An 11,895-nucleotide genomic window follows, 5' to 3' on the forward strand; every position below is an offset into this window, starting at 1 on the left:
TTCCCCCCCCCCCCCCCCCGTGCCCTCCCAGGGTGTGCACAGCGGTGGGAGCCACTCCCCCTCACACCTTCCTGGACAAGCTATGGCTCTGTCCCCCCACACCCTTCTGGAGAAGCCGTGGCTCCATCCCACACCCCACCTTGTCCTGGCTGGGCAGTGTCTGCCCCAGCCCCACTCCTTCTCTTACCGTGGGAGGTGTTGATCTGCCCCCCCCTTCCCTCCCCCTCTCACTTTCCATCACAACAGACTTACCAGCTAGACACCACTGTATTAGAAATCAGATTGGTATGGGTCAGTATGCCTCCTTAAAAATTGGCTATCGGTATTGACCCCCAAAATCTCTATCAGTGCACCCCTAATTATTATTCAGTATATGGTTCGTGCTTTCATTGTGGTACATTATTCAAACCCTGATCTGATACAGAAGTATTAATATCTTTATGGACTTCTCCATGGCAGTGATCGCTTTTACTTTTTTAAAGCATTCTGTTCAGCTCAAACTTTAATTTAATTACAACTTCTCTGTAATATGAAGAGATATTATCATCTTTTTATAGATGGCAACAGAAGGATGGTTGAACATAAAAAGAAAGCAACAATTCTGAGATACCTAGAACTTGATTTTTCAGATGACTTAGCATTACACAGCATTTTACATGTTAAAAGTTGCTCCTATTGCCTTCAGTCACAACTGTGGGAGGTCAGCACTCCTGCAGGTCAAATTGCAGAATATTAATCAAGGCACCAGAAAATGAAGAGCTCAACATTAGTTACCTGCAAAAGTTTGCTTTAAGCAACTTGCCTAATATCACTGAAGTACTCTGATCACATTAGTGATCAGTGTAACATCAGTGGAACATCACCTCCAAAGCATCAGTCAATTATCGTATTTACTTTAGTCAAAGATGATCCTAATTTTAAGAGCTCCCTCCCCCCAATAATTAGATTCTAAACATGGAAAATTTATAAATTTGTTATAGTTTTCCATGTATAGGATCTAATTATTGGACAGTTGTCTTTAATTCATCCCTCCCACCACTGCAGGGGGCAGGCAGTGGAAAGGCAGGTGGTGTGGGGAGGTCAAGCAACTTGTTCCCTGCTTGTGCCTGCCCCCCCTTCCTCCCACAGTCTCAGGGTCCCCACTCCCTCCAGCCTCTGTTCCCCTCTTCCTCTGCCAGCCTCTGCTCTCTGCCAGCAGGCTCCATTCCCATTCTAACATGGAGCATGGCCCTACCTAGCCCTGTAGCAGTCATGTGGGCTGCACACCATTGCTACAGGGCCAGGCTGGGGCCATGCTTAGTGTCCCAGGCTGCAATGTGCACAGAGCCTGCTGGTACAGAGCAAGCATAAGCAGGGGAGGGAGAGGGGCAGGCATGGGAGTAGAGGCTATGTTGTGGGAGAGAAGAGGCAGCAGGGTGGAGATGGTGGGGGGCAGGCACCAGATGTGGCTATAATTCCAACCCTGGGAAGGGGCTGGAGCCTGAGCCACAGCAGCCTCCAACCCCTCCCCCACCCCCACATATTCTACCAACTTCCTACTCAGTTCTAAGGCTAGGGGCTTTCCCTGCCCATGTTAAATGAGGCAGGGTGGAACCTCATCTTAGAATTGAGTAAATATAGTACCTCAACTGTGGGGCCATCCTTTCTTTGTCTGCATTCTTGTCATTCACTGTACACCTTCAAACTTCTGCAGCATGTGAAGCTTGCATCCTACAGACAACAGTTTTCTTCGCTATGTAATATTGATTCTTCCTTGGAGCAGGAGCCTTCTGTTTGTAGCATGAACACAAACGCAAGATAAATTCACTTGGAACATGCAACCTTTTTTGACATTTTCTAAGTTGAGTGTTTGGCTTTGCAGCCCTAATCATGTTCTTTGCACATGTTTTGCACATGTGTGCATTCGTGCATGTAATTTCCTAAATTATTAAAAAAACCAAAATGGAAAACGCTAGAAATTTTATCATGTGACATTGATGCCCACATAGGTTATTGGCAGGGTTGCAATCTGTGGATGTCACACGTTCCTCTGCCACTTGAGCTAATGCAGTAATGGACCAGAGAAATAGTTTAATGGAGGAGTTTTCTGAACTGAGAGAAGATGATAAAGGAGTGGGGCTAAGGTAGGCTGAGAGTCTGAAAAAAAATAGCAACATTTTAAGTGACTGGAGGTGAGACATTTTGTTTGCTTTTTGTTCAAGGAATCATCAAGGAAAGGCATTCAAAGAAATTAACACACAATGACTTTGTAGAGCCAAAGATTTTTTTAAACCCTTGATAGAGAAGAATGTGATTCTTTATCCATAAAGAACAGCAGCTTTGTCTTGTTTCATGTGGCTACTATGCATGCTGAAGCTTTCTCCCTTTTGAAATGAGTATTCTTCTGCTAAAGTGTAAATACAGAGAGTAGATGCTTACATTGGTAATAATATCTTTATTTGTTCATTGTAGTCTGTTATTCTGCCTGTTCACAATAGTGAAAGCTGGTTGGATGGATGCTTAAAGTCAGTTTTGGAACAAGATTTTCAAGGCACCATGGAACTCTCAGTATTCAATGATGCTAGCAAGGTACATATATTTTATTTTACTTATACAATACTGTCTGACCTATTTCTGATAAGATATTGGGGGGGGTTTAATTCAGTTTGCCACATAAATTAAAATTGATGCCACTGTATCTTTTTCAGGACAATTCTATTAGTATACTTGAAAAGTGGAAGATCAAGTTAGAAGATGTGGGAATACAGGTCATCATTGGTGGTCATGATTCACCTCAACCCCAAGGAGGTTAGTAGTTTACTAGTGATTTTATAGCATGGTTAAATAATTTGAATTAGTAGGCACCATTTGCTCTTAGCTGAAAAATATTTTAATCCATAGGAAAACATTTAATTAAGAATAAGTAAAGGTAGCAACTGAAAGCATTAGTAAAACTGTAATAAGTCAACATTCCTAAGTACTGTGTCCTGGAATTGCTACAAAAAAAGAGTTGTTGTTTTTGGAGGCCTACGTTCAAAGGCACAGCTGAATAAGAGAGGCAATTTGGCCATGTTCTTCAGTTTCAGTGGGAGTTGTTTATGGAGAGCAAAAAAGAGCAACAAAAATGTGTAGAGGTCTGGAAAACATGCCATATGAGGAAAGGTTGGAAGAACTGGGTTTATTTAGTCTAGCAAAAAGAAGACTCTAGTGGGACTTGATAACAGTCTTCAAATACAAAGGTTGTTTTAAAGAGGATGGAGATAAATTGTTGTTTGCTTCCACGTGGGCAGGACATGAAGTAACAGCCTTAAATTACAACAAAGGAGATTAAATAGGTATTGGGAAGAATGTTCTATGAGGGGGGTTAAACATTACAACAAATTACCTCAAGAAATCATGGAGTCTCTGTCCTTTGAAGTTTTCAGTGCAATTTAGGAAAGCATTTGTTTGGAATGGATTAGACAGAGATGATCCTGCCTTGAGTGGAGGTTTGGACCAAGGCCTTCCAAGCCAATTGCCTTGCATGGGAAAGTGTAATTTGGGTTAGTGTTTGTGCTTTATTTGTCAAAAAGATTGTATTTATAATAGTTATAATGTTTCTTGCATTTGCAATTTCATATTGCAGTACTTGGTGTTTATTTCTTAAAGCATCAGCTCTTAGAGACAAGTGATTACATGAGAAGTCCATCATTTATTGATTTTTAAGTAAGTTTAAGACTTCCAGTGATAACCTTACAGATATGTACCTGTGCACCCCAGAGATTCAGAAACCAGAAGACAATAAAAAAGAACAGCAAATTTATTTTTAAAAAAATAATTATTTTTAAACCACCTCAGATCTGTGTCAAGATGATGATTTGGCAGAGGTTTTTACAGCCAGGTACCTTTACTGATGCTAACCTCCTCATTTATCTTGGCTTGGGACCAGCATTGGATTGGTAGAATTACTCATCTACAGCGGAGTTCGAAGCTGGTGGAGAGCCAGAATCAACCCAACAACAGCAACTCTGTTTAGATGGGACAAGGAGGGGAAGATTATGATTATTTTTAAACCAGCTTCATGACATTTTGGGGCCTGACTCAATCTTTTTAAACAATGGAGGCTGGCATTATATCGTTTGTCAAATATCCAGAATACCAAGATGCATTGCTATAATTCTGACAGTTCTTTAATCACTAGAAGTAAATTTAATTTTTACAATACGCAAATAACATGTAAATAGAAACCAAAGGCACAGTATCTTAAATTGTGAAATGGCTGGATTTTTCCTTTTCTACAGCCCTTGTTGCAGAGCATGAAGATGCTTGGTTCATTTTGTTGCTAGTTCCAGAACTGATGATTCTAAATAGGGTTAAATTTGCAATCCAAGTCAAATAGAAAAAAAAATGGCTCTGGTGTAATTGTAATTGGCTGGTGATAGCAGATTCAGATTAAATTAATGATGACAACTACTGTAGAGGTAAGATAAGCTTAGTGAGGTATGAATTGTAAACCTTTTGTGTTGAGTTTTAAACCTTGCTTTCTTTTTTCATAATGTTGAAGGAAAAGTTTTTGAACAGTTGCTTTCACAAGAAGGGGTGGAGGCTTGAAGAGAAACAGAAAAAAATGCATTCTTAATAAAGATCTTCTAAAGCTTATACGTGGATTTGTTTATTAAGGAAGTCTTGCATTGTCAGCTAAGAATTCCATCTCATGTCAGTAACCATGTGTTTTTAGCTTGTAAGGTAAATATTTATAGGACTAGTGTGTGTTCCCTGTTGATCCATGTGTTTAGCTGTCATTAATGTTAACATGAATTAAATGCACGCATTGAAGAGCTAGGGAAGGTTTGTACTCAGTATGTTTTCTTGAACTGAGTCTGTTGTTTCACAGTTCATATTTTCTAGACAATCATGTTTAAAATTTACATCAGACAAAGGAATGTGTTGTTTGAGGCATTTGAAGTCCAGTAACAACAAAGTTTGCCTTTAAGATTAATAGAAATTTTAAAATTATGATGATAAATTTATAATAATAAATTGAAGGATTCAGTGTCTAAGGGCTGGGATCTTGTATTTCTCCTGTGGTTGAAGAAACTGTTATAATTTCCTCAAGAAAGTAAATGCACATTTTAAGAATACAAGAAGACCACACTTATTTACAGTTGTAGCAAGCAATGATTAACCCTATGTTGCAGTACACTGTCAGTATTTTCAAGACACAGCTCTAATATTGGTATTTGCTGAAGATGTTTGTACTACCTAGTGATATTTACAATAGGCTGACAAAGTACAAGACTTTTTATTTATATGTATAGGATCTGCCCTCATAAAGAAGTGCTCATTAGATTAAACTGCTCATTCCACTCAAGGGCATCTTTGGAAAGCTGTAGATAACATCCAACTCCTGTGAAGTTGTAAGAAGTACCCATGATTATTTACATGGGCAAAGAGCAGTGATGCCCTTTTCTGTCTCATTAATGCCATTCTTAACTGTATTTCCTTCTTATTCCATCCTTATGCAGAAGGAATTAAATCCTCACCTCTCTGCATCTAGTACTCTGTACTGCACTTAGTACTGGGTTAGGGGGAAAAAAATCCCTGTATCTCTGTATTGGAATCTTTGATCCCTTTGCATCTAATTATTACCTCATTTGAATAATTATATACTGTGTTCTAAAAGATAACATAAGCATATCACCTGCAGGTATACCACTGAGATGCCTTTTGCTATCAAGTTGAGCACTGGTCTCTGAAATATGCTTCAGATTATCAGTGCTTGCTTTTGGCCTTCCCCTGCCACCTCTCTATTCCCTTCCCTCGTCTGTCTTCTACCCAGTGAAGTTCCAGCGTTTCTTGTGCTATTTCCACACTGGCAGATCACTCCTGTCTTTCTCATCAATCTCAGTTCTCTTCTTTAGTTTGCCTAAAGCATAAGAACAGATAAAGTGGAGGGTTGCTCAGGAGAGCACTCCTATGTGCATGAAAAAGGAGTTGCTTGTATCACATGAGCAAAACAGGGAACAGAATAGTATGCTGGTGAAATGTGTAGTTGCTGTGTAAGCAGCAGGGTTTGGTGTCAGTATGGGTGAATGGAAGACTGGAGACAGAGTACTGACCCCAAACAAAAGTCCTGTAACATGCCTGTCATTTGAGAGGTACAGTTTGGGAATATCATACAATAGTACTTGAAGCCAACTTCTGCTTTCAATGATAAAACAACTGGTTTGATACCACAGAAGCCCATGCTGAATTCCTGCTGAAATGTATTCCTATTAAAAAAGGTGTGATTCTGTTTCTTTTGTGTTTAATTTTTACTTCAAGGTCACTTTCAAATAGTTCTTATGTTGAAGCATGGAAATAAATGAAATGTTGTCTGGGCCCTGAATTCACTTGTGATTAGCAACAGCTTCCCTACTTCTAGATTCTAAAATGTCTTTTGATTCTAAAATATTTGTAAATGTTTCTTTGAGAGTATCTTTTTATCATCATGAGGACTAGAATAGTGGGTTGAACCAGTGTAACTTCCTTGTAAATACTATTAGCATGTCAACGTGTCTTATAAACAATAGATGTTCAGGTGGCTCATGGATCTTGAAACTTAAAAAGATTGGATTATTTTCTTAGTACACAGAATGGAACAATGGCAATACAAACAGGAACAGCAGTCTAGATTTGGACATGTAATATTTATGGATTCTGATATATTATATTTTTGCTAATACTTCCTTTTTGTAGTCACCTTTTCCCATTAAAAATGTGTTTAGGGATTAAACCTTGTTTTAGCTGTAGTGTTTTGAGTTGCCTTGGTAATGCTTATAAATCAGTTTTTAGTTCGTAAGGACATACACAGATGCAGTGTCTTAAAATAAGAGTATTATCATAAATTATATATAAGATTTTTCACCTATGCACTTTAAGTGAAACTAGGGTAAGAACAACTGTCAGCTACAATGGCTATTTTGTGTCAACCCAGACTTAATATCTGCCAAAGTAATTTTTGTTTATAAACAGCAAAGGTTTTCCTGTGTTTAGTTTGATGTGTTGTACTGAACAGAACCTAAGAAAGCGATGTGTTTCTATGTATTCCATTAAATAATATCGAAACACAATATGCTTGGTTTTGAAAACCAGGATTTATGCAGGAGTCAGTTTTAGATCAGTGTTCAAATAAGGATGTCATTTGTTGTCATGGTTGTTACATTTGGGAAGCCACATTCGTTTGAAATCTGTATTATCCTCTTGTTTTCATTGCTTCACTTTGATATGTGTAGCAGTAGTTACAACTGCAAGGAGTATTTCCTTTGAAAGAAGAAGCCCCAATACAGAAACTATGTGGCAGTCAGTCTTCATGTCTTGGACTGTTTACATGGGATTAGGATTCATTTCTGATTCTCTTCTGTCATGTAAAGAAAAAAGGAGGAGAAAAAATCCCCCAAAGAAAGGGTCACTGGCTTTAAAAAATCCTTTTTCTTTCCAAGAGTGTGGAATGTTAATATCTCACTGAGGCTTAAGTTTTTACTGTTGTGGTCATGGTAACAGGCTCCTTTCACCAAGTAAGCAGGCCTTGCAAAACACAGAGACCTGGCACAAACATTTGATTTTCTTCAGTACAGTAATATTAAAGCAGATTCTTTGCTTATGCCAAACACAGGATTCATTGTGGGAAACCATTTTTAATATGTAGCTTCCATAGGAAGTTAAATCTCTTCTTAAACCTCAAAATTAGTGGATATGCTTTTTTACCTTTTTAAATGTTGTTCTCATAAGCAGCTGCTTAGCAAAACTCCAGACCACTTGTGCTTTAGTTGAGAAATCTATTTTAATTTCACAACATTTCTGGCATAATAAATAACTTAATACTTCAAGATTTTCCCTAAAATATTTGATTTGAAAACTGAATCTTAAAACTTTTCTGAAAATTCCTTGTTTTTTAATACTGTGTTCCTCAACTCAGAGTTGTTTTGAGTCCCCTTGCCTTCTTTTTTTGATTAATATTTCCTTGGACTTCACTTATTTTACACTGACAGCTATAGAGATCTCAGGCATTAATAGTGGAAACAGTGAAATGTGGATACAGGCTTAATTACAGCTGATTTTTATAGAGCAGATATTGATTTGGTACAGAGATTACTAGTTCAAGGTCAGCTCCATCCTTTTCTTTTTTTCTCCTTCTCTTAGGAGAGGGCTGTTCAGCATGTCCAGACCTGCTAATTTGCTGTAGCTGTTTCTTACTGAAGTCACTGATGCCAGGAATTGAACTCTAGTTTTGTGAAAGCTAATGAAATTGCCAGCAAGCTTTGTGTTATGAATTACTATTTACATCTATATAGTATTAAAAAATGCAGCCCAGTAATGAACAGCTTTGAGTGCTACTGCTGTACTGTTGGTTGGCCCGAAGTGCTCCTATGAAGCAGTGAGAAAAAGAGAGAAGAATCTGTTCTTTTCCTGAGTTCTTGAATGAATAATGACAAAGGACCTGTCTGTATTAAACTATAACAGAATCAGGGAACCCAGCAGAAAGCACAGTTGTTCTTTGACCTACTTTCAGCAATTTAGGCAGTCTAGAGAGCAGCCTTCATGGTTTAGGCAGAGCCTACATAGCACATATAATGTTAAGTGGCATTCATGTAAGAATTTTTAGGGAAACGTTTGGGGCCCCTATTCCCTGTCATACCTCCTGTGGGAAAAGAGGAGAGGAACCAGGTTGTTCAGTTCGCCCTTGTATACATGTAAGTCATACCAATACAACTGCATTGGTTTAAAATTGCACTCAAGTTAAATCAGTTCAACTCTCATATAGGCAAGGCATTAAACTCTTAACACCTGGAGTCACCATCACATTCTGCCCTTTTGGTGTATGAGGTTTGAAAATTCTCTGAGAAGCATATGGCAAGGATTTAAATGTTCTGTCAATAATCTAGTTTTGTTGTGGCTTTTGCGGCCTGTATGACGAGCACTAACAGCAGACTTCATTGAAGAGTCATGCTGCTATTTTGCTTTATTTTTTTACCTCCTGCCTTCTATCTTTTCAAAGGCTAATGGAATACATGAAAGGAGAGGTAAAGTTGTTTAGACTATTAATTCGATGTGGCAGGTTCTTGATTTCACATCTAATGTTAAAAACTTTTGCTTAGGGTTATTATTGCATGCCTTGCCAGGTTTGTACTTATTTAACATTTATTGCAGCTTTTATAATGATTTAATTAAATTGATGTGAAAAGCTCTATAGGTAACTTTTGGGTTTAGAATATGGTTATTTTGCTTTACTATCAGTTGATTAGCAATAAGATCAAGCTAAACTGAAATAAAAGAACATAAAATGAAAGAAATAAAGCTACACGGGGATTTGCATTGATTTAGCTAAATTCTTGCATGTTTATGGCAGATAAAGCCTTAATAAAGATCTTTATAGACTTGTAAAAGTCTAGGTCTGCTTTTCTACAGCTGAACTGGTGAGATTAAATGCAAAAGATCTATGATATATAAGCATTATAATTTCACTAAACTTAGGTTGGGTTGTGTTGGTTTCCCTGAAATTATGTCAACTGTATGTGCATTACATCTGTTTCTTCTTTTTCTCCGTTCTGCACTGCATGTAACTCTGGAAGAGCCAACATTATATGATTTCCTGACAAGAAAGAGACAGTTTCTCTAAAATAATCTCTGCAGCACTGGAACCTCTTTACTTACCTACAGAATGAACCAAAATGAGCAAACTAGTATGCCGTAGCCTTCTTGTATGTGCTACTGGGGGACCCAGAAGAAGCTGTACCTTAGGAAAGGAGGACATGCCAATCTACAAAATCATCCTCCTTTTGTTAATGTTGTATGATTTGTATTAAAGTAGCAGCTAGAGGTCCCAGTTTAGGATTGTGGCCCTATAAAAATATGAAAGCTAGTAAAAGTTAGTCCCTGGACCAAAGAACTTGTAGTATTGTTTAATTATGAAAGAATAAAAGGATGGGATTGTAGAGGGGGAAATTAGGTAAGTATTATACCATCTTTTTTCACAGATATTAATTATGCAAAGAGTGTATGCTTAACAGAGTTTACAATTGCTTAGTGGTGGTCAACAGATAAAACTGTTGATATGAACAGTTCTTATGATGTTCATGTCTGCCTATTAAGAACTGGACTAAACTTACCATCCTGTTTAATGTAGGTTGTTGTAGGTCGGTGGTTATGAGCTACAACATGGTGATAAATTTTAATCATTATTACTCTGTTTCTAGGTTGAACTGCTGTAGTAGATTGTGGTATTGTTAAGTCCATTACTAACCCTTCTAAGCTGACTCTTTCATGCTTACTCTAATTTAAGACAAGAACGGTAAATGAATCAAACTGCAGTTTAATTTAGCAAGCACGGAGACTCTAATCACCCTTTTGATTCTTTATTGCAGAATCTAGATAAAATACCATGATTCGTTATACTAGTTGGGATATAAATAAGAGTTTTCTTTCTTCAGAGGATAAGATCATCATCGTTTGGGTTAGTAAGAAGTATTCTCCAGGGCATGTTATTGCACATGTCTTTTGTTTTAGTATCTGCCACTGGCTGCTGTTGGAGGTGAGTTACTAGACTAGATGGTACAACAGCCTTTTCCAATGTGGCTATTCTTATGTTTTTAAAGTTCACTGCCCTCATGGGGAGAGTATACATGGGCATAAAGGGTCCAAGTAAAATATGCAGTCAAACTTGCATCTTAAGCACATTATATAAAACTAAATATTTTCCTGCAATCTAGGTCTTCATTTTAAATAAGAAGAATACTAGAAGGAATCTAAATTGCACAGAGTCAAATTCTCAGCTCTCTGCTGTTAGCACCAGAAGATTACAGAGCATCTTCACCAAATCCTGATACAGCCACAAGTCACTTAGAAAGACAATAGGTAGAAATTCTTTTTTTAACTGTTAGAGAGGACCAGGCCATTTTTTTTACTGTGAATCCTAATACGGGTGTGCAAAGCGGCGAACCCAGAAGTACTTCTGGTCCACTTCTGGGTCTGCCGTGGAGCGCTCTGCCCCCACCCCCATGTTTCCATAGCTCAGTGATCGGCTGCAGGGGGACCCCGGGTGCCCCTCCCAGACCCAGGAGTCAACAGTTGCTGAGCGGGGAGGTGTGTGTGCGGGGGGCCCAGTGCGCTCCCCAGCGGACCCAGACATGGACTGGAAGTGCTTCTGGTCCACTTCTGGGTCTGCTGCCCAGTGCTCTGGAGAGTCCCCTGTGCTTCTGTGGGACACTGCATGCGCCCCAGCATTGCAGCACTCATGAGCTGCCTGCTACCTAGAGGTATGTAGAAAAAATATTTAAAGCTGTCTCTATGTTTGAATCTCTGAATCTTTCCGAATCAATTCAGAGGGTTCTGTTTCGACTCAGAGAGATTAAAGAGCCCTCTGATTTGGTTCAGGTTTGGCGATTTGGCTACCAAATTGGGCCAAAACTCTGTCGAATTGAATCGGGGACCGAAGCTTCACACAGCCCTAATTCCTAGTGGATGATGGAACAGTTTTTTGCCCAGGGTAAAAAGAAAAGCAAAATTTGCCATAATGGCAAATTATATTCTAAAACTTGCTGCTATTCCTCATTAAGTTCACATATTTTGATGTTTGACCATTACAGTAGAACTCTTAATGATTTGGACTACAAATCAATGATATTCCCAAGTATTTGTTAAAGTAACTTCTTATAAATTCATAGATTGTAGAGCTGGAAGGGACCTTGGAAGATCATTGGGTCTAGGCCCCTGCACCAAGCAGGAAAGATAACAGGGTCACCTCTGGAGGGAACTTATTCCACAGTCTGGACTCCCTGACTGTGAAGAAGTTTTTCCTAATGTTGAGCCTGAATCGATCTTCCAGGAGTTTGTGGCCATTACTTCTGGTTCTTTCCTCAGGTGCCCTAGTGAACAGTTGCTCACTGAGCTCTTGATGTA

General features: G+C 38.6%; 1 protein-coding gene across 7 annotated transcripts in view; it reads left to right on the forward strand.

The window, feature by feature from the left end:
* The window catches only part of B3GNTL1 (UDP-GlcNAc:betaGal beta-1,3-N-acetylglucosaminyltransferase-like 1), a 417,067-nt gene that overhangs the window by 9,492 nt on the left and 395,680 nt on the right, over positions 1 to 11,895 (forward strand). For all 7 annotated transcript variants that reach the window (XM_019502483.1, XM_019502489.1, XM_019502498.1 and 4 more), the window contains exons 2-3: positions 2,452 to 2,568; positions 2,688 to 2,787. In XM_019502483.1, the coding sequence (XP_019358028.1) occupies positions 2,452 to 2,568; positions 2,688 to 2,787 (217 nt within the window). The remainder of the gene's footprint in view (positions 1 to 2,451; positions 2,569 to 2,687; positions 2,788 to 11,895) is intronic.

This window comes from Gavialis gangeticus, unplaced genomic scaffold, assembly GCF_001723915.1.
Source record: "Gavialis gangeticus isolate Ggan-Ray unplaced genomic scaffold, GavGan_comp1, whole genome shotgun sequence".
NCBI lineage: Eukaryota > Metazoa > Chordata > Crocodylia > Gavialidae > Gavialis > Gavialis gangeticus.